The following is a 23,560-nucleotide window of genomic DNA, read 5'->3' as shown; positions in this document are numbered from 1 at the left end:
GGGGCATAAGTGAATAACCCCTGCACCTTCCTTAACAGTCACTGCACATTCCCAATTGATGAACGAAACCTATTTGACCTAAACGATGACTGTACGTACCCAGCTTTACCTTTAGCAAACAATGCTGCTCATGACACAGTCACAGCACTTACAGTACATTCCCAATGCAAGAGCAGTAGCACAAGCCAGAGGCTAACATAAAACTCAGCCGTGTGCAAGGAATCACAGACAAAACAAAACAGGGACTCATACATGAGTGTTACAGGATGTTATATTATCCAAAACCATGCTGAACAGGTAAGGAACAAGGTTACACTTTTCTGAGAAAAAGGAAGTTTTGAGATTACAAAATAAAGATAATAAAAATTATCAAGGATTAGTATAAACTCTATTAACATGAAATTAAAACTAAAGACTAACATATCATCTAGAAATTAGGAATATGAGGAAACCTAGAGAGAAAACATTTTACCTGCATGAACAAATTTATGGAATAAATATCCAGGAAGATGATTAAAATAAAGCACTTTTTGGCCACTTTTTTTTTAATAGGAAGGAGGTATCAGTTTTGTTGCTGTGAGGCATTAGTTAGGAATCCAGATAGAGTCATCCATGATCTGATTTATCTATAAGAAAGTGAACTGGAGTGAGGAAAATACTCTTTTTTACAAGAAGAATTATGAACACAGAATTAGGAATGAAGGGATTTGTTTGCTAATTTTAGGGCTGAAGCTGATCATATTCTGTAGTCTTAGGTGAGTCAATTAATTCCTCTGCTTCAGTTTCTTCATTGATAAAAGAGTTCTGAAAATATTTACTTACTCATTTTATAGTAGCAGTTTGGCTCAATTAATGTTCCTAATGCAGTTTGAAGAGAAATAATAGATAGTTTTAGGGCTACTGTTGTCAGGAAAATGTTAGTTTATTGCTCCCATGAAAAAGAGAGTTAACTTTTAAATCAGTTGTCAGTATCAGTTTAGTCATTCCAGTTCTAATGATGTGACAACCACCTCGAATAAACCCCGTGCTTTTAGTTCCCATTCTAATACACAACATGATCTAAGCAGCCGCACCCAGCTGGACTGTGGACAAATTCCTGTTCTTATCTCAGGCTCCCTAGAAGCCTTATGTAATTAAACAATATTGTGACGAGGGTCTTATCTCAGGGCATTAACTTCTTCTTCCCTTGGCAAGGATGTAAGTGATCTGGACCCAATTGGAAAGCTGTCCTGGCACTCCTCTGAGCCTATTACTTTCTTCAGAGTTTGACCTTTTAGTTGCAAATAAAATCTTCACAATGTGAGCTCTCACTGTGTTGTGTTCTTGAGCCTCAAGCCTGCAAAACAAATGACTCTTCAAGGCCACCTCAAGATTTGTCTATGGTACAAGTGAAGTGCTTTTGTAATCACTTCAGCACTCTCTTGGCTTCTGAGAGAGTTGATGCCTGTGCCCAAGACAGTTAATAAGAGCTAATGATACCAGGACCTTGCCAGGAGCCTAGACGAGCACTTGGTTGTGTAACTCTAACTTGATAGGCACTGTTTTGTTTTGTTTGTTTTTTTTTTTTTTTTTTCCACTACAGATAGTACCCGCTGGCTATGCCTGTGTAATTGGTTTGACCTCATGAGAGATGAGAATTGTCTCATTAATTTCAGTGGGTTGTTCACTTTTGGAACACAATGCAAAGTGCAACAGGATTTTGTGGCTGATCAGTTAGCAATCTGCTGAATGTGCTTGCACAATGCGATTGGATAATTTAGATATCTGAGATCAAAAAAACCCAATTAAGTATTTTTATCTATTCCCTGGGGGCTTCTGAGGGACTGTGCCTTGTTATCTCATCGTCAGGATTCCTCCAGTTTAGTTCTGAATATTTCCAGCATGAATTATTCCCTCTTCCTTTGAAAGACTACGGCATTGATTAACAGCTTTCACTCTTTGGTAGTTTTTACTCTGCTTGTTTCAACCTGAATTTCTTTTTTTATCCATGTATGGGCCTCATTTCTGGGTGGAAGGAAAAAAATTAAAGATGTGGATCTCTAAACACAGAGATGAAGACAGCAGGAGGAAGAGGAAGAAAACTGCAGAATCAATTAGAAAAGCAGTATGTCGCACACAGTATATTTAGACTGCTGTCCTTTCCCTCTTTCTCTTATCCTGCTTTTAGACTTAAAAGGCAAGAGGAGCGGTATTTCGTTCCTGCACTGTAATCTAACATTCAACGTATGCGAGTGACAGCACTTCTTAGTGGTCACACCACCTGCAGCAAAAAGTCCCTGACTGATGCTATTGGCCAGCAACATTCTTGATGGAAGAGCGCGGGGTGGTGCATGGAGCAGTGCGGGACGAGCCATGTGCATCGCATTAAGCCTGGCAGGGATGCTGTCAGACAAAAGCACTCAAGCAAAAGACTGGGGAAGTGTCTCGCCTGAAGAATAGGGAACTGTTTTTAATTCCTTCGCCTCCAATAAAATTGCAGAAGAGTCATGTTGGCACCAAAGGAGTTCATCCTCTGCTGGGGAGGGGTGCCTGTCTCAGTGGTCTAGGGGTGCTCCTCCTTCCTTTATGGGCACTTCGAAGCGTGAGAGTTTTCCCCGTCTGTCACTGTGGCTCGACTCTGTCTCCAGAGAAAAGCCAACGCTGCATTCACAAACAGAAGCAGTTATTATCATGACGCTGACAGTGTTAAGAGATGCACCACAAAACCTAGAACACCGCACCCGCGCGAGCCGCCACGCTCCTGCCTGCAGGCCCGGGCAGTCCCGCTGGCTCGGCCGACGCAGCCCGTGTCCGCAGGCAGCTCAGCATCGCTGCGGAAGAGCTGGTGGACCCCAACGCACCTCGATAACTGTGGGACAGCCAGCTGCACCGGGCCGGGCCTGCTCTGCCGGGCAGGGGCTCTGCTGGGCAGCCCCGGAGGCCTGGAGCCCTGGGCTGCCAGAGGAGGCCCGTGGGGCACCCACAGCGGTGCGGTGGGCGCTGAGGGGGGCACAGGGCAACGGAGTGCTGGCGGGGGCCTGAGGAGAGCTCCGCGGGGTGCCGGCAGAGGCCTCGGAGCTGCGGGCTGGGAGCCGTGGGGCGCTGAGGGCACCCTCAGGGCTGCGGGGAGCTGAGCGGGCCCTGGGGCGCTGAGGGCACCTCCAGGGCTGCGGGGAGCTGAGCGGGCCCTGGGGCGCGGCGGGGCAGGCGAGACCGGCGAAGGGACCGGCCGCAGCCCCCTCCGCCGCCGCTCCCGCCGCTGCCCGTAACCCGGCGGCGGAAGCGGCGGCCGCCCAATGGGCTGGTGCTGCGCGGCGGCGGGGCCCGTCACTTCCTGGCCCTGCAGCCGGCGGCGGCGAGGCGAGAGCCGGGGCCAGGGGCGGCGGGGCCCGCAGCCCGCCCGGCGCCCGCCACCAACATGCCCTTTGACTTCAGGAGGTGAGTGAGGCCGAGAGAGACACCCACAGACCCCGCCCGCCCCTCGGCGGGGCCGCCGCTCCCCGCCCGGCCTCCCCCAGCCCCGCCGCCCCCGGCCGGGGCAGCGGCGCGGGCGGCGGTGGGCGCCTCCGGCCCGGGAGCGCTGGGCGATGTGAGGCCGCCCCGCAGCAGCGAGGAGGGGGCCGGGCCTGTGGCCGGCTGCTGGCGAGGTGAAACCCGAGGGAGGGTGTGTGGATGGATGTGTGGATGGATGGATGGATGTGTGGATGGATGTGTGGATGGATGGATGGATGGATGGATGGATGGATGGATGGATGGATGGATGGATGGATGGATGGATGGATGGATGAAGTTGTTCTGGGCAAAGAAGGAACGTGGGAAGCTGCGAGGCTCTGCCCTGCGAGTGGCTGTCATTGTATAACAGTGTTGTGCAAAGCGAAGAGGAGGTATGCAGAGTTTCGAGCTCACCCGGGCAGGAGGGTGGAGCAGTGGGGCCTGAGGGGGTCACCGTGGCCGGTGTCGGGGTGAAGGCGCTGGGCCCCTTCTCCTCCCACAGGTCCCCGGGCTCCCAGAGCAGCTTTAGGAGGTCACTCGTTATGGTGTGGCTACCTGTGAGTAAAGCCGTGTCTCTGATGGCTAGGAAACAATGTCAGCGTCTTCACCTTTGGTTTTGGGCGTTTTGAGCAGGTGTGAGTTGTGGGATTTGGCCTCACTGTGGGGCTCCTGCATCCCGTGGGCCATAGATGTTACTTTCACATACCAAAGCAGAAGTGAAAAAGACCCCTTTGTCTCAAATAGAGCTGAAATAGCAGCTGTGGACTAATTTTATTTTTGAGCCATTCCCGAACCAAAGATCTGTAACTTTCCAAATTCATATGTGCTATGTGGAAGATGCATAGATAAGATTTCTCATGCAGGTTTTACTAGACCATTAACGTTACAATAAAAAATACATATATTTTTGGGAGTAGCAAGATATGGTGGTTGGTTGATGCTTCTCATAAAGGACCATCACGAACCATACATTTGCATCCCTTTGAGATGACAGGAGAAAATGGTGATAATGCAGTTTTTTAGTTCTCCCAAACAAAAGTTGTGTATTGTATTTTTGCTGTAATTCTAAATCAGGCCTCTCATTTATACAGGCTAACAGGATCTTGTATGTGATCCGTGGGGCACTGTTGAACATGGAGGCAGTTGCTTCTGAATGAAAACTTGCTGAAGCTGGAAACAGCATCTGCTGGATCATGTGGGATCCGGGGCCCAGAGCCTCATTTCTGCTTTTGTGTAAAATTTGTTAGAAAAATTCTTCTCAGCTTTGGAGACATTCTGCCAGCTGAAAATCCCATTGCCATCTATTTTCAGACTTGTACAATACATGAACAATAAGGGATCCTGGGCTCTGGCTGTCACTTTGTAATAGCACATAAAGAAAATGTTATTTCAGATACCTGAAAAATGTAATTTTTGCTGGGTCTCACAAAGTGCATGTGGAAACACTGGCTCACCAAGAATAATCACCTTAAGAGACAGCACTAGTGCTTCACTTTGGAACGGAACAAAGACATTAAGTAAAGGCTGAGTTGCAGGGTTTGTGTTAATGCGTTACAAAACCACAGAGGCATCAGTTCAGATCTGCATTTTAAAGATTCACAATTGCAAATAGCTTCTTTGTCATTCAGATTGGAGGATTATAAATAGATACTTCAAAGCACCTTCTCAAATAATGTAAGCTTGCTGAAGTTCAGCTTTTCTGCACAGATGAATTTTTAAAAGATTGCCATTGATAACAAGAACTTTATATTTAAAGGTACAGAGAAACTATTGTTACGTGCAGCAAACCACTTTCCTGTTTTAGAAGCATGAGCAGAGTTCAGGATGAACATTTTTGCAAAGGTTAGAGACTGTCTTTTAGCTATTGTGGTTTTTGTTCATTGTGCAGTCAGTGGAACAAAATCTGCTGAGGTCGGAAAATTTTACTGTTGTAGGTAAAGTATGATGCATACATTTTAAAAAAAGTACAGTTACTTCCTGATCAACTATAGAACATACAATACAGTGTATGTTAGAGAAATAAAGTTACCACCTGTGGTAAGTTCTTGAATGAAGACTGTAAAATGCAAGGTTTTTCTTTCAGAGAGTTCAACTGGATGTTCTCTTTGGCAGGTACAGTTTGGCACCCCGTCTTTAGCAGACACTTTAAAGTGGATGTTATGCCTATGTATGATTAGAGGATTGGATTGTTAAGAAACTTTAAAAATTGCCCCTGTATATCTTCTAGAGTCCAAAATTCAGAGGTCCCAAGTGGAAAGACATGGTGTTCTTCTGGAAGCCACAGATTTCACAGATCTGTTGCTAGTGCATCTATAGAAATCACTGTCCTTAACTGCTCTTCCAGGCAATTTTGGAAGGCAAGTTCTTTTTTTGTTGTATCCTCCCCTCACTCGGGGCTTTATTTTTGATGTTAGAGTGGCAGGACATTGACAGCTAACATCAGTTGTAGGGAGGGGCATAGTATACCAGCTAGAAGTTTGGGACTCGAGCTCTGTTTCCACACAAAATAGCTCCAGGAGGAATAGGTTATCACAGTCTCATTTAGAGAAGGTGGAGACACAAATGAAAAGTAACGAGAACAGTCCATGACCAAAAATGTCCCTATCCCTCACCAACTGAAAGTCAAAGAAGGTGTTTCCATCCATGTGATTAAATCTGTTTCCTGTCTCCTAGACTTACGGGTTCATATTTGGCCAGACTGAAGAACCCAAAGTGCTTGAACATATTTCTTGGTAGTTGTCTCCGTGGGTCAGAGTCTGAAGCATATTGCCTGGTATCAGATATGGAAGTAGCTTGTTTGTTACTTATAGTTTCTTATACTGTACCTTTTTTTTTCTGTAGGATTTCTCTTTTCTTGGCTTATCAATGGTTCCCTTTGCTAATATAAAATGCATTTAACTTATAAATAAAATACTATTTTCACAGTAATTTCAAGTGAATAATAATTATTCTGTCCCTATTATCTTTAGGGTTTTAATAATACCTAGTAGTTACCTAGTGCTTTTAATTTTTCAAAGCATTTTATTCTCACTAATCTCTGCAGTCCTGCTGTGATGTTGGTAGGGAACCAAATTTTCAGCTTCCAGCTTTGAGCCTTCAGTACAGGTCTGTTCAATGCATGTCACAAGACACCACCCCTCCTACAGAACTACTAAATCAGTTTGTATTTCTGGAAGGCCTGGTTCTTTCTTATTTTTTAAAACCTATTTGGCTACAAGAGAGAGACAGATTTTCCCTTGTTGCCTCTCTGGTTTGTTAGAACTTGTGTCAGCAAAGCAGCTTCATACCTATTTGATTGGGTATTTTGAGTTATATTACTGGAGCTGAAAGGGTATTTCACTCCTTGAGCCTTTAACACCCAGTGCCACCTGCGTACTTGCAGCATCTGTGGATGGTTAAAATCATAATTAGATTAAACTGTAAGCCTGGGTCATCTTGAATAGTGATTGTGGGCCAGAAGGTTTCCCACCCGGTGTGCGATCCAGTTAGCAGGGAGGCATAGCTTCAGCAGTGAATGCACGCACTGGATTTTAGACTGCTCTGGTGTTGAGAATTACAGTAGTAAAAATTAAGTGACTCCTGTGCACTGGATATGGACATAGTAGAGAGAAATGTTGCTGCAAATTCTCTTGAATCTGTTGGCTTTTCTTGGCATCAGCTTATTTGCATGAAAGAGTTACTGATGGGTTTGTAGCAGATACTGAAACTTCTGAACTGTTTTGGTAGCTTTAACTGATTAGACTGAGAAAAACTAAAATAGAGCACTCTGAAATCAAGTTTTTGTTCTAATTGTGGGCAATTCTCAGTTGTGCCCTGGCCACATTTTGGCACAGAGTGGCAAATATCTGTAAAGCCTTATTTTTATATTTAACTGAGAAATTCAGAATTTATTTCCCACAATTAATTGTCATGATGTTTTAATTGTTTTGTTGTTTTTGTTTGGTTTTTTTTTTTTGGGGGGGGGGGGGTGGTTTACAGCTTGATAACCTGAATGAAGTAACAAGATGTTATACCTGGATTTTGGGGTCATGAGAAAGGAGCCAGGCTTGGAAGGGATTTAGATTTAAATGCTGATTTAGAGTGGAAGTTCTTTGCAGCAAAGGCTCTTATTCCATCTGCACAGTACAACAGGCCCCCACAGTCAGCTGTTCTTTGGCACATCTGTGATAAATGATACTTTTTATGTGGGTATTCTGATTCACATATAAACATTTTTGTTGTTTTGGGACACAGGCAGGTCTCTGCTTCGTTTCCCATATGTCTTTTTTAAATCAAATTGTCCAATCTTAACTGAAGCTGACACGCTTTCAACCTTACTGCTTTCAGGAGAGGCAGTATGTTTGGTTTTAATTTAGGCCTAAGAGTTGTGATGGCTAATAGGCAAACCGGTGCTCAAGACATCTGACCTGGTACAATTGCAAAATGAGTGATACAGACTGCTTCAGCAACATCAGGGAGGTCTGTTTGTCTGCCTCCCGTTCCTGACCACATTATTGAGGGTGAAATGGTAGATTGTAGACAATCTGGAGTCTCAGGAGAAAAATCTTTTCTGAACTAACTATTGTCCTTGGACAACAGTTTCTCATTCACTTGTGAGCCTAAGGAAAACAGCTTTATTTTAGTCGTCAGACTTAAGAAAAGAAGGAACAAAGCTACCTTTCATAATCCCACCATTTTTCTTTCAACAGGTTTGTGAGGGTCACAATTTAAAATCTTTCTGTAACCCCTGAAATCTCACTTAAAGCTTGTATGGAATTTGTTTGGCCTGTGTTTGAACATTTGCCAGTTGTTAAGCAGAAATGGTGGCTACAAGATGTTTTGGCACTGGCTAATAAATATCAAATATTAGTGGAAATGTGCATGTTTGCTCAGGAGTTTTAATTTGGAGTCTCAGCCAGCTCTGTGTTTCTCATTGGATCACAGTGCTCTGTTCTCCACCCACCTGCTTGCTCTCTCCTGGCACGTTGTTTAACTAGCTACATTAACATACACTGCTTCGTTTGGCAAAATTACTTGCTGATCTTTAACAAATGAGTTCATGGTTCCTCTCCTATAGAAGGAACACGGTGGTGATAGCAGCAGGTAGGTGTGTTCTTGGCTGAAACAGTGCAGGGAGAACAAGAGAGAAGAATAATCGGCTAAGGACAGCTGATACGGCTTCTCCTGATTAGATGAGTTGTGCCTACAGGTTTGTGCATAGCAGTGACATATCAGAGGTTTGCATGTGCCCTGTACTAAGCTGTGCATGGTCATGGTCACCTCCACAGCCACAGACGTTGCCACTTATTGTACAATGACTTTGTTCAAAATCTTAAATCCCATATGTGATTGAGCTGGTAGCCATGGCTTCCTAAGTTAATGTCTACATTTCTAACTAGTGGCTGTAACGTTATACACTACATTATAACTAGTATCTGTGTTGGTTAGATAGTTGCCTCTTTACACTTTGCAGGGACCCACACTTTTTCTCTCTAGCTTCTGAATCGATAGTTGACCGCTGCAGAGCGCCTGGTAACTCTGAGAGCGCATTTTCATCTTGAACTGCAGCCGTGTCTGGCAAACATGTTCCACTTCACAGTGTGCAATGCCGCTGGTAAACAAGCCTTCCAAGTGGTATTGCTGCCACCTTACGTAATTACCAAAGTTGATTTTGGTGCCAGGCGGTACCATGACTAACTTTGTTTCAACAATAGCCCTTTGAGGGCACCTGAGAAATTATTCTGCAGTCACAGCAGTCAGATGGGCGAGCAGAGTTGTGGAGACAGAGTCTACTGATGCCAGAAATAACTGATTAGGCATAGCATGCATGTGTGTAAATACTTCTTCCTAAGTCTCCCTAATGCATTATTTCTCTTAGAATATAGTTGGAGTAGAAAATATTTCCTGAGTGAGTACAGAAGTATTAGGGTCTGGCTTTGTAGGAGAGTTTTGTATTGTTTCTTCTGAACTTTAACTGTCCTCCTTTGTTCACTCGTTGATGACACAGATGCTTTCTTCATGCCATCATAGTTCATTGCTGTGAAAATGACTGAATCATGTTGTAAACAGAGTTGAAGCAATACCACCAGTGTGGACTGAGAAGCTGTGGAAGTTGTTGAACTTGTATTTTGAAGTGTGCATGTGTATTTTTTAAGTATGTAATTCAAATGATGGAGGTGGTAAGAAAAGAATAGTTTTTCAATAAAAGAAGAAATAATGGAATCATCTGGGTTTTTTTTGTCTTCTATCCAAGACAAGCCCTGAAGTGTTGTCTAGGTATTCCTATATGGAGCCAGCTGCCCCCAAAATGGAAAACTTTTTCTGCCAAGAAAATTAACCACAGTCTTGCCATGATCTACAAAATCTTCCTTATACTGAAATGAGTATTTCAGTAGTAATCATGACAGACACACACAAGTAAAACTGCAGTTAGTCAGACAGTGCAATTCACTGCATTTCAGTTGTGTGTGTTTGGATGTTTGCTTTTTTGTTTGGTTGGTTTTTAAGGATGTTTCCAAATGAGATGTATCTAATTTAATCTAGAAGAGCCAGAAAGATGGCATTTAATAGAAGAGCCTTCAAAGCGCTATGTTAATACGGACAGGCATGTATTACTGCTAACAGGATTTTAGGTGGTCATGGTTACTTAGTATTTATTTAACAGTCTTATCCTAAGGCAGATCACTTGGCTTCATAATTGCTGTCCATCCCTGTAGACCACTGTGTGCTATGAATAAAGCAGGGGTCGACAGCCTGCTAAAACACCAGTGCAGCCAGTAATGTACATGCGACTTTCTATTTTCTGATAAAGGAAAAGTCTCAAAGCTTTACTTAGATTCCACGTCACTCTAAATCAGATGTGAGCCTACTGAACTGAAATCTGAATCTGGCTGCTGCATTATAACAAGCTACATCTGGATTAACAAACACTGGTAAACCTGGTCCCCAACTACAAGTTGCGGCTCTATCTTGGGTCTGTATTAGTCACATTTTTCTAGTGGGGTAGCACCAATATGGATGTTTCTTGGAAACTGAGTCAAAACCAGGAACTTCACTTGGAAGCCAGATGATATATACAAGTTGTACCTGCTTGTAGTTAATACAGATGTACGCAACCAAAAAATAGGACTGAGTTGTAGAAGCGCGTACAGAAATTCTCGTTTCCTTAGATTGGAATATAAGTAGGAGAACCTGAGCTGATCACTGCAGGTTTATTGATATTGTTAGGCTAGACACTGAAAAAGTACAATATATTTTAATCCCTGCCGGATGCTCCAGGAAAAGGTATGGGGTTTTGCCCCTAAATCTTGCGTATTAAGAATGACTTTTGTCCCATAGAAATTGCTTTGGAGGAGAAGGAAGGCTTAGCCTTGTGTGTGTATACAGCAGTGAATCCCATTGTCTACTCTCTCAAGTCAGGCTTCTGCTATTCTTAACTCTTGTCAACTTCAGACAACTAACAACCCCTTTCTGAGCTTCAGTTACTGATTTGTTTCAAGGGGGCTCTACTTTGCTCACTCACTTTACAGAGCAGTGGCTGAACAGTTTTTCCTTGGAGTGGTTTTCTTGGAGTGGTCCAGCATGAGATGGCGAGCCTAGCAGATGTCTAGAAGTTCCTCTTATTGATATGGAGAAGTCTCTCTGTCGTGCAGTAGAACATGGATTGGCCTGTGTGCTTTTGAGGGAAGCCTTATATAGATAGAACTGTTTTCTTCACACATCCCCCTGCCTCTTTTTTTTTTTTTTTTTTATTCCTCGGATGTTATATTTGTTCATGCTGTTTTGTACAATTCTCTGATTTGTATATAGTCCTACTGCAGCTGGGTCCTAAACCTTTCAGAAAGCAGCTTCCACAAATAAAATTTACACAGTTCTGATGCTTAATTAATCTTACCAGATCTTGTTTCAAGGTGTTCAGCAATACAAGGCAGCAACAGAGTCTTAAAGTTTTGTGATTCCTAGAAGCTATGGGAAAGGCTATGGTACAACTCTTTTTTTTCCGTAGTTGTGTCCTGGTTATGTTCTGAGTTCTGTGTAGGTAATTTATTGGAAATCATAGTCCAAATTTGAATTTTGTTCGGTGTCTAGATTTTAGAGATCAGGACTTTGTGTCAGTTGGGGAGGAGCTGGCTACTGAGGCCAGTAGCACTGGCAATACTGGGAACCAGCAACAGTGGGCAGTGAGATAGAGCTGGAGGAACAGGGCAGGAGGTAGAGGAACCCTGAGCTGGCAGATCTAGAGTTGGGAAAGGAAGAAGTGTTCAGGACTGGGAGGCTCACAAAGGAGGGAATGGGTGAGGAATGGCACTGAATGAAGTGTCTGTGGGATATGATAGTGGGAGGCACTGGGATGTGCTGGGGAGCTGTAAGGGCGAGAATCTCTGAGGCTAAGGAGGATGAAGGCTTTGGGACAGGGTGGGTTAGAGTCTACTTGTGACATTCAAGTATCTGAACAATTTATTTGGTTTGGGAGCAGCCATATCTGTTTAATCCTGTTTCCTGTTCTCTCTGATCTCCAGAATACAGTACTACCACTCAGAAGTACAATAGCTCTTCCTTACAGTCCAGTGAAGGGCTGGATCCCTTTAAATACCTGTCCCCTTACTTGAACATTTTCTTCTTCATGACACTTTTCTCCTGTTTTGATGAAGCAGTGTATAGTTTGCTCACTTTATTAAAAATACATTTCTCTTCCATCCTTCATTTTGACACCTGATTCACTGCCTAAAGGAAATAAAATGCTTGTTGGCAAGACTCTACCATTGAGTATTTGAGATTATAAATACTTTCCTTCTCCTAATTACCTTTGAAATCTATTTGAGCCTAACATTTTATTTTGAAAAAAAATGTGATGTACCACTTCCTCTCTTCCATTCTTCAGTACCACCTAAAATAGTTTGCACTTTTGGCATATTTCAGCAATAGCAACTGCTCTGTATTCCTGGACGGTAGAGAGCCAGTTTCTTACCCACTGAAAGAATAAGAACACAATACTTAGACCATGCTTCACAAAAAGGTGCTATGCAGGACAGCACAATGGAGTCAGGGAGGCTGGCAGAAGGAACAAAACAAGAGAACTAGCTCCTTGGAAAGAAATAAATTTAAATGGGAGCAGGATGTATTAATTTTTTGTGCCCTCTGTCTGAAAGTGTGGGGATTCATAGTCTTTTGTCCTATAAATTAATGGGTGTGCATTTTTTCTATACAAATCCTGTACCTGCTGAGTAACTAGCAGACCAGATGACATAATGCTGCAGAGGCTGGTGCCTCCAACATTCTCTCAGCCCCTTTCCCTAAATGTACAGTTACCCAAAGGCTGGATTATATAATTAATGACAGTCCTCCTGGCTAACCTTGTTTTCTTGTTCTCAGTACTCCTCCTTGTTTCAGAAACTTCCTCTGTTAGTTTCATTATGTTCTTGGAACTAGAATTAAGAGGGAGGAGCTGGCTGGCAAGGAAACCTATTCCTACATTTCACTCCTGGGCTTAAAAGTGTGGCGAGTCAGCAGGTCAAATAAAAAAAAAATATTTGGCTGATCATGCTTTGAAAACTGGTGTGATGTGAGTGAAAAGTCAGTCATACTGAATTTGGAAATTGCAGTCTTCACCTGCTTGCCGTACAGATACACTAATTTAAAACTACCTTAACCCCTCCATCTCCCTGTCCAGTTCTTCACATATCACAGTTTGCTCACAGTAATTCAGGATTAAACAGTTTTGAAGCCTTGAGAGTTTGTCCATTAAAGCTCAACTTCTGCAGTATGTGTGTTGATATTCTGTGTAAATGAGGACTAGTTGATTACTTAATGATGTTTGTACATTATCTGCTGTTACGCAGGTGTTAATCTTATAAAATGTGTTAATAACTGCTTGGTATTTACAAGCATCGTCTTATTAGTCCTGCTTTGAATCTGTATTTACATCTCGAACTCACATTCAGAGCCAGGCTTTAGTATCTGTGTATTCAGTGTTTACTTTCTATGTGAAACTGAGATTAATAGGATCACTTACTTTACTTTACACATGCTTCGAAGTTTGCGTCCCAATTCACAAAACCACTCCCGATCAATTGTTCATAAACATGCACTCTAGGCACAACTCTGTTACTGAACCTAGGCTTAGCTCTTGCAGGGCACATCTGGTTTATTTTCACAAGCCCATCTTCCTGCAGATTTCCTTGTACATACCTTCAAAGAAGTTGGAATTTGGTCAGTAATGTTTCATGTATTTGCAGAGTTTTTAATCTGTAGATTTCAATGTGCATGATGAAAGGTGGGCAAATGTTACCAGGTGCCACTGCAAAATGAAGAAGTTGAAGAAGAAAGATTTAATTGACTGGAACAGAAATTGCGCAGTGAGTCAGTGCTGGGAGCGGAACAGAGTTCAGGTCTGCTGGCTCCTACTTCTGCATCCCATCTGCGGGATTGCAGCGTGGCTGTCCCAGAAGCTGTCCTGAGCTGCTCTCTGTACATCATGTTCTCATCTGCCAGCAGACAGGAAACACAGAAATTTCATTTAAACAAAGGATTAACAATCACAAAACGAAGTGCTCAGTCAGTAGTTCCTATTTTCTTCCCCTGCTGATGATCTCCTGCCATTGTTTTCCCACTCTGTAAAACACGGTGGTAGATTTCACCTACTTTGTCGGAAGAAGAGTTACTACTTTTTATCTGTGCTGGTTTGTGTAGGAGCTAAGTGTTCTTGCAGGGTTGTCAGAGCATGTGCTTGCCTTTGGTTGGGAAGAAAAGCAGCATGATTGAAAGGATTTAAGAGTGAAACCTCGAACTAATATTTCTCCATAAAAATAGAAGAATTAGTGCTTCCTGTACATGTATAGAGGAAGGCATGTTGAATAAGGCACCTCTAGTTCCTTGGTAATGTTTTAGAGTGACTTTACTGGTATGTAGAAATTATTCTTTCTGTGGTAGATCTGTGGAACAAAATTCTTTGTCTAGCACAGGTACAGCAAGGAACATTAGAAGCTGAAAGTGCATAGGGAGTTGGAAGTCACTGCTTTTTTAAAGTAAGAGAGGTTTTACTTAAAAAGACACGCTGTTCTTGATGTTTCCCCAGTTTAAAAACAAAACAAAATAACCCAAGGTAATTAGTTCTGATAGAATTTCTACTCTGTAAATCTTGTAATTTGATTTTAATGCTCTTTCTGGTGTCCTTGAAAGAAAGAGTCCCTCTTGCATTCTGACATTACATTGTAGGGAACATGGAGGGTCAAATGGCTTCCCGCTCTCTGTCATTTAGGGGTCTCCAGCCCTCTTAATTAGGGGTTGCGTATTCTCTCAAATCCATGCTTTCCTAGATTAGGGACTTGCTCCAAACTGCTAGTCTGACCAGGTCTGACTTTATTTTTGTAGCAACCTTCAAGCACCTGGGGTACATAATCCAGTCCACAAAATTGTTGAGTAGTCTCCTGTGTCACCTGCCCAGCTAGCTGCCTGCTCATTCATCTCCTCTCTCCCAAGGGAGTCTGATGATGTCCAATCCCTCTCAGGGTCACTAGGCAGAGGGGAGTCTTGCCCCGCTTGTTCCTTTATCATTATTGCCCCTGATACCAGCTGTTCTCCAGGGTCATAATCTTTACTGTTTTGATTATTTCAAATATTTTGTCATTAGGCACATGGAATGGGGTAACGGGTCTTGCAGGCCATCTCTGCATATCCTCTGAGTCAGCCTGCTGTTACAGTGTTGAATAAAATCAACAAGTAAAGAGGTTAATCTTTGTCTCTCTGGTCCTGGTCCTGGTAGTTCTAGGTGTGGTTTTAACAACTGTGAACAATAAAAGTACCCCCTACAACTTCAAACAGGTGCCTGGGATTTTATTTTTTAAGGGGATGGTCTTTTGTTAATCAAAAGAGCACTGGGTGTGCAAACGTGACTCAGTTGTGCTGTTTGTTCTACCTTCACATTTCCCTCAGCTTGAACAGTCATATTGAAAACTGAATTGGTGTTTTTAGATTTATCCATTATACAAAAGCATCAGCTTTGCTTTTAAAGATCTGTGAGTGTCTGATGTGCTTTGTAGGAAGGAACAAAGCCAGAAAGGTACGCTCTGTTTCAGAGGTACCTGTCTGCACGGAGTGGAGTGAGCGCATGTGTGTAAGCCTGCTTGTTTTTATTTGGAGTCAAATGGCCTCTGAAGAGGTTAAAAGCTACCTGCAGCTGAGTGCCTGATGGCTTGTGCTGTTCAGTTGTTGTGGTTGACCTGCTCCTACTGCCCAGTGTTCAAGGCTGTTAAGGCAGCTTTATTGACAAAGAGAGGATGAATTGTCCCAAAGTCATTATTTGAGAGCAGTGACCCAAGGAAACAGGAACAGTTGCTGCCTGTTAAACAAGCTCTTAGCTAAGTGATTTGATTATTATGTTTAAAAATCTTTTGTTCTTCTAGTAGCATTAGAGTATTTTATATGCCTTCCTAGTTTTTCTTAGTTTTTCTAGAACCTTGTAATCCCCCTCCCCCCTCTTTTTTTTTTTTTTTTTTTTTTTTATTTTGAATGTCTTTCTCAATTAAAGAAGCACCGAGAGATAAAGTTCTGGGGCAGCAATTTCTTCCCTTCTTAGTCTAGTAGCTACAGACTGAGAATGTTTTATTTCATATTTGTGGTGTGGAGTATGGAGAGTGCCAGTTACTGTGCACTGTTTCAGTGGTTACTCTCTGTAAACCAGCTCTTTTGCTGAACTGCTTCATGAAATCCCTGAAACATGTCAGTGAACACAGACCCCGCAGTACCTTGAGCTGTCGGGAGGCAGTGCACATTGTACTTCTGATTCTTAAGCTTTGGTTAGATGATGGACATCTGTTTGCCCGAGCAGTCAGCAGATCACAAAGCTATAAATGCTCCTTGACACAAAACAGCATGCCTTTGGTGGGAAGGTTTCTCTAGAAATACCACTGGGTACTAAAGGAAGGGCGTTCCCCCTTTACCATTAGTCTCCAGCCTGAACGATCTTGCTCTAACAACAGTCTCTCCACATCTTCCTTTTGATTCCATGAATTCACACAGATGATATCCAATATGGCCTCTTTTTTTTTTTTTTTTTTTTCCTTTCAACCTCCAAGCTACACTGATTTTGGGGGGCAGAAGGAGTCTTCTGAGAGACAGAGATGGTGATTGAATTATGATCTCCCCTTTGTAACACCAACCTCCACTGAAGTTTTCCTGGAGAGAGAAAATGGGGTCTATTTGTCAGATGGACTTAATCCAATTTATATTAATCATGACTGAGTTTCTTCCTGCTTCCCTTGTCCTCCTTATAAATGATAAAGCATTTTATGCAAAGTGAATTGCTGGAGTCTCAACTATAAGTGGTATCTCTGCTAAGAGCCTTAATAGCAGTGGGTATTGAATGAATTATAGTCAGTAAACTCTTCTGCTGTCTCGGGGGGCACTTCTTCCAGAGGTGGTAGCAGCAGTAATATGAAGAAAGAAAGTTGTGTGGTAGCCCATACTGCCGATTGGTTTAAAACTCTTCAGAGCCATTGTTCCAGCTCATTTCAGGTGCACTTAAACATGTTTCCTGAAGTGGGGTTGAGGTTGCTTATTCTCCTCTCCCCACTTCACACCTGCCTTCATTTCCTGAACTGCTAATGCACCTCTTAAGTTGTGAAATGACAAACTTAAAAATAGATACAGTTATACAAATCTTGTGGGAAGAGCTCGTTGTCTGTCTCTGCACCAGATCTATAGCTCCCATGGGGAACCAAATAAAAGTGACTGAACCAACCATCTCTGGTCTCTGAATCATATGTCTGTAATACAGCAATGTAACAGAAATATTCAAGGAGGCAGATAGGAAAGAGTAAGAGGAAGAACAGAAGTATGTAGAGTAACAAATCCCAAGCTTATGTCCTCGTCTCCAGGGAAAATTAAACCTTCTCAAAGTTAAGGATGGTTTGTCTCTTCAATGTCAGCTGAATAGAAATTGTTAGTTGGCTGGATTCACTGATGTCTACATGAAGTAATTAAAGAGTCTGGTGTAATTCAGATGTGGCTTAAAAATGAATTTATTTAGTATGTCTAAATGGTAGATGCTCTCAAAGAAAAGACACTAGAAGTTTTCTAACCTGTTATCGGACACAGCTGCCTCCAGATGACTTATCGAAGATGAAATGGCTGCTGGCATAGGCTTGACTGTCCAAGGTTGTGTTTGGCACCTGCCTTGCTCTTTGTGTACCTTCCACAGTGCACATAGTTTTCATCAAAAGCACTCTAGGATTGTTGTTTTGAATGAATGTACATTCTTAGAAATGCACTGTGCAGCAGTTTTTCTATCCACCTGAAAAAGAAACCCAGTGTAATTAACAAATAGAGTACTTTATCTTCTTTTGACAAAAAGTACCTTGTTTTTCTTTTGAAGAATGAGTTTCTTAAAACTTAATGTGTCTACTTTGCATGGGATACCTCTGTGTCATTTTATTTCTTGAACATGTCAAGTACAGTGTGTAATGGTAGAAATTCTTCCACGTTTAATTCCATTTACTGGTGAGTACATAATGAATGGACTTTGTAAGGAACAGGCAAGCTCTTTGTTACATTAGTCAGGAACTGGCATGTGTGTGTAGAAATACTGACATCATGCCTTCTCAGATTCTTGATATTTGAGGCGTGCAGCCATACTCTGATCTACTTTTCTTTGGTTTGCAAGAAGAACTTGACAGATCGGAAGAAACAGCAGCAATATCTCACTTAAATGTATCTCCAGTTTCTAAGTGTGCTACTTGCTGTTAAACTGGATAAGGGCATTACCAGTACCTGAACAGGAACAGAAGGGGAAACAAATTTTGAAAACTGCTTTAACAGACTTGTATTCCCCTGTGCAGTGGCAAGGAAACTTTTCTTGTATGGAATAGTTCTTAAGAGGCCAGCCTAATCTTATTTCACTTTGTAGAGCAGAGAGCTTGGCCTACAAATTCAGTGTGAGCTGGTGTGCCATGTTCTAGAGCTTGCTTTCTTGCTATATGAAGGGTCAGTGGTTTTACTGTGACACAGTTACGTTTTTGACAAGGTTCTGAAAAGACAGACTTATTCCTTCTTTCTGACTTATGCAGTTGTCTTGGGAATGAATTAACCTGTACTGCAGATATGTAAAATTGTGCGAGAAGAGGGAATCTCAACAGAAATCTGAGTGATACAACCCATATCAATGCCCCACAACCACCCACTGATGTGCCAACTGCCAGTGAAGACAGGGTTTATTATTTCTTTGTTCCTTTGTGCTGTGATTTAAACTTGAGCCCTTGACCAAGAGCTTTTGTTGATCCAGGAAGCCATCTCAGCTTGGGAAGGTGTATTGTTCTTCATTTCTTCAGACAACCAAACTGTCTGTCTGTGTATGTGTCATAGTTGCCTTGCCTTTCTCTTTTTCAAGCCCCTCTGTTTCTCAGAGCAGTTGTGTTTCTTACCAAGAAGGAAACAATCAGGGATGGAGGTTTTGCTGACCCTAAAAGTCCTTCGGGACAGTTCGGGCTGCAAGGCTTCACCAGTTGGCTTTTTCTTATCTGGGTTTTCCCCTGTATCTTGGAAACCCCAGGGACATCTCCCCAACAGCCTTTTCCTTCTCTTTGGGTGACATTATGGTAACTGGTAGATTATGATGGAGATGCAGCTCCCTACTCATAATGAATGAGCACTTGTCTGGCACTGGGTCTCCAACATGCAGCATGTTGGAATGCGCACACTGACTTCACAGTTCTTCAAATTTCTTACTGCAGTAACAACATAATCTTTATAATATTTTCAAAGTTCACTTTTTGTATCTGTACTCAGTAATTCCCCCTTTGTCTAGTTTAGTCAAATCTGCTGTGGAATTGTCACTTGTTTGGTTAACTTAATAGTGAAATTACGTTTCTGCTGTTAAATGTGTTGTTCTTGTAAGTTAGTTATTTGTTAATGAAGCATCTTGGTTCAGCAGCACCAGGCCGTCTCTTTTTTCAAAGACATCTCAAAGCTACTGATGTATAATGCAATTAAGGTAGTTGTTCACAATGCACTGGACTCGTTATTGAGAGTGAGTAATGTCACCAGGAATTAGTGACCTCAACTTCAAATGTGGTATCTGCTGAAAAATAGATGCCACTTCTAAAAGCTGGTTAGTATGGGAGGTGGAGAATCAAGTGTTGTTTCAACACCCACATATTTCTGTGTGAATCACAGCCATGGACCCTTGCTGCTAAGACAAGATGACATGATGTATTTACGCCACCATTGACCTGCTAAAGGTGGAATGTCAGCCATGATATTGATTTTTTACTTTTTTCTAATCACCTTTGACATCAGAAATGTAATTTGCTGTAATGAATGATTGTGCCTTCTAAACACCTTCCCCTTTCAGTATGGGGTGCAGAAGTACCTACAGTAGAGCCAGTATGCTTCAAAAAGAAGACTAATGTTTAAATATTTGGTTCTTCTGGGGAAAAACATAATCTGCCTGAAGAACAAAAATGTTTTTTCCCCTGTCTGTGAGCATTAAAGCTAAATTTCTGATTCATCTGAGGAGTGGAAAGGGATGAAAATTAATCTGTTTGCTGCTGACTTAGGTGCCTGAATGGTGTTCTGTGACCAAGTGCCTCATGAGAATGTGTTGTGCTTTTGCTTGGCTGCTTGATTAACTGGAATCCAAAATACAGTCCAAGAACTGCAAAATAATCTTTTCCTTGCCCCTTAGTTAAATCAGTAAAAACAGGCCTTGCAGAAGGGTACATGAAAACATGCCACTGCTGCTCGCTCCAGAGTTGTGGTTCAGTGCTCCACAGACAGAGCTAAAGCATCTGCTGTCTCTTTGCAGTGACTCCTCACAGTGAGTCAGTAGTGTAGGGAGATTTATAAGCTGTGCTCTGAATGTCTGCCCTAGGTGACATGGCCAGTGCATTGCTCCTTTGTGCCAGGGAGGGGTGGGAATGCTTGAGGGTTGCAACAAATGCTGTAAACTGAACGAGGAATTAGTGTTCTTCCTTCTCAGATATGAACTCCTTTAGCTATCATCCCTTTGCTACAAGGCATTCAAATTTAACCACTCTCTAGTTAGTTCTACTTCCAAATATTTTTCATTTTTCTTCTATTGCCTCGAGTTCTTTGCTTCTTGATCATGAAAAAGTTAACAGCATTTTACAGAGATGCTACTGTAGTATCTTATTGAAGTTTTTTTCAGATTCGAAAGATGTCAGAGATGACTTTTCTGTAGGGGTGATAATCGTCAGTGAAATAATGTATTTATTACTTCATTTCCTGAAATATTTCAGATCCAGACTTGAAACTGTTCAGGTGTATATAAAGCACACCCTGGCAGGAAGCCCTGCCTTTAGCAGCTCCTGCTGAGGGAATGAGCTCATCCCCATTCTCAGGGTAGGCATTCAAAGTATCTACTCTAGAAAAAAATGCAGTGTCTGGGTAGATACTTTCTGCCCTCCTTGTCATCCATGTTGCCCTGTCAGTCGAATAGATCTGAAAGGAAAGTCAGGAATCACCCCAGGGCTGATCACGTCAACTTGCTGCTTCTGTTGGGTTTGACCTACCATTGTCTCTCCATAGCCAGCCCTGGCCAGGATTGTCAGGCTGTCCCACTCCCATGAGCACTACTGCATCTGGCTCTGGCTTCTTAAACACTATGTTGCTTTCTGTGGCTCTGGGAGATCCTGAAGAGTGAACATGAAGATACATATCAATATATATATATTTCTATAGATATAGATATAGATATATAGGTGAGTATATATATATCTATATACTTCTGTCTGAAGAAAAAAATTTTGAATAGCAACATCCCATATTAGTCTGGATATAGCTTTTGCAGTCCTTCTAATACTTACTGGCACTTGAAATCTGCCATCCTTTTGTTCAGCTCCATTGAGGTGTACCCATCTGCACTTGTGCAACTGCAGTAAGACGAGACCATACATGTAATTTCTGTGTTTCTGAGAGGACTGTTGCACACCTGTCCATCAGACAGCTGCAGTTCTGCCTCAGACCTGGCTTAATCATGCTAATGTATGTGAATTCTCTGTTTGAACCTAATTAGGAATAGTGCTGCTCTTCTTTACAGTGCTGTTTTACCTGTTTGTTGACATTCCCATCAGGAAGGTGAGAAAGTTTTTGTTATGTCCTTTCAGCATTGGATTGAGAAAAAAGTATTGTAGTGTTCCTTCATGTTAGGTATGAATTTCGGTTCCTGCAAAACTCTGATATTGCCAAACAGCCTTTTTTTATTTCTTTGTTTGCAACCATGCTCTCCATTGAAAGAAATTACAATAGATATACTAGATGTGTCAAGAAATTCCTTTGTTATACTGATGACAGCCTCGTTCTATCTTCAGCCTTGTACTCTGGTATTGCAAGGTCCAGCCTTCTCTTTATGAGGATACGTATGACCTGGAGGAAGAACTTCCCTAGCAGAAAGTTTGTTGTTTCCATTCTGCAGCTGTCAGTTGATTAACTCAAAGATATTACTTAGCCTTACAAGTCTTGCCTTTCTGAGAAAAGGAGGACAGTTGCCAAAAGCTATATATAAATAACGTGCTGGCTGTCCTGTGGAAACTGTACGTGTGCCTGCTTTCTAAGTGTAAAGTAATGTATCCCTTCATGAAAGCAGGGTAAACTGCTGCACAGTACTGCAGGTTAAGAGAGTTCACTTAGCAGTTACTGTGAGGCAGTGAACATGCTGTAAATCTACACCTTGGTTTCTCATGGTTGTTTAGGATATGACTACAAGAGTATCAAAGTGGATATTCACAGTGTAGTACAGTGTGTCTTGCTGTGTTATGAGCTGGCTGGTATAACCTTTCTGAGTATCCCATCTTCCTCCAGCATTAGTAATATCTTCCACTGCTTTGAATGTGCCAGTATCAGAAATCTGTAAGGCAGCTTTTGCAATATACAGAGCACGAGGTTGCTTTCTGTTCCCAGGGTACAAATACTCTTACAAGTGACCAATACCTCAAGAACCTGGAGGCTTATTGGAATTTTTACTGCAGGTGCTTGAAGGAACATCTGACCTGAGGGCAAGTAAAACCTGTTCCCCTTTACTGTGCATGCAACTCCATGGCCTCCTCCCTCATACACTACAAATCATCTGTGGTATCTAATCCTCATTCTTTTCTCTTCCCAGAAAGGTGCAAGTGATCCCCTGAAATTGCTTTGAGCTCTGTGACATAGACAAGAAGCCAGTGGCAAAAGAAGGGTTTGTCTAGTCAAGTCTAGAAGTTAATCAGATTTTTAACCCCTAGGCCTTATAAGAGCTATGGCTTTCACAAATCTCTGATTTCTTGTGTCTTACACTATCTCCTGTTACAATAATTCCTGTCAACTTCACAAATTTGTTTAAGAAGTTTGCTTGATTTACTTATTATAATTATATGCAATTAATGAGGCCTTATTTGGGGCTTCATCTTCTACTTATTGCTGGGATTTCAGCTCTCTGGTGTCTCACAAACATATTTTTCAAGCTGTCATTGAATCCTATGCATTTTATATATTTTTCTAACTCGGGGTTAAAGTTAACAAGATTGCTCTATTCCTTGGCCATGCCAGCATCTCCATCATTCTCTTCAGACTTTGATGTCTTGCTATCATTTTGGGCTTCCAACTTGCTCTTCTCTGAATGTGTAAACCCAACTGCTGTTCACCATTCTGGATCAGACTAAATAAATTGTATTTTTTCAAGCTGTGGCCAGTATCAGATGCTTTATGGGAAGATGCATGGTACCCTGAAGTGTATTGTTCCTTTGTCAAATAATAAACCCTCCTAATCTGGAGCATGTCTTTTCCAAGCAAATGAATGTTCTGCCAGGATACTTGTACATAGGCAATCCTTTTTCTTTTGGTCTGGTAGTCACTTGGGCTTACTGGTATCACGTGTCAGTGCGCAAAATCTAGCCAGCAGTGTTTTGTCTCTTACTCCAAACTTGTCTTTTTCCTTTCCCTTACTGTTAATGTTAATTGTGATCATTTCGGCATCCTTCTGCAAGCTTAAATACACCTCCCCTGTTTGCCTTTCCTTCTGCTGCTTGAGCAAGGTTCTAGATGTCATCCTTCAAGCTTTTGTGTTCATCCGTAAGATCTTACCTGGGCTTTCCTCCTTCATCCCTACCACCCAGTCTGCTCT

General features: G+C 42.2%; 1 protein-coding gene and 1 long non-coding RNA gene across 2 annotated transcripts in view; one reads left to right on the top strand and one right to left on the bottom strand.

Annotated features, from left to right (window-relative positions):
• Window positions 1-1,541: 1,541 nt before the first annotated feature.
• Window positions 1,542-3,196, bottom strand: LOC116964922. The gene is made up of 2 exons (XR_004409037.2): window positions 2,841-3,196; window positions 1,542-2,640 (listed from the first exon to the last, which is right to left on the bottom strand). It is a non-coding gene; the product is annotated as an uncharacterized LOC116964922 (long non-coding RNA).
• Window positions 3,197-3,285: 89 nt separating this feature from the next.
• ERGIC1 (endoplasmic reticulum-golgi intermediate compartment 1) overlaps window positions 3,286-23,560 on the top strand; it is a 60,724-nt gene continuing 40,449 nt past the window's right edge. The window contains exon 1 of the mRNA XM_033005370.2: window positions 3,286-3,417. Coding sequence (XP_032861261.2) covers window positions 3,398-3,417 — 20 coding nt within the window. The 5' untranslated portion in view covers window positions 3,286-3,397. The remainder of the gene's footprint in view (window positions 3,418-23,560) is intronic.

The sequence above is a fragment of the Tyto alba genome, unplaced genomic scaffold, assembly GCF_018691265.1.
Source record: "Tyto alba isolate M040663 unplaced genomic scaffold, T.alba_DEE_v4.0 Super-Scaffold_17, whole genome shotgun sequence".
NCBI lineage: Eukaryota > Metazoa > Chordata > Aves > Strigiformes > Tytonidae > Tyto > Tyto alba.
The sequence above is the reverse complement of the archived record's forward strand: the minus strand, read 5'-3'. Positions and strand labels throughout refer to the sequence as shown.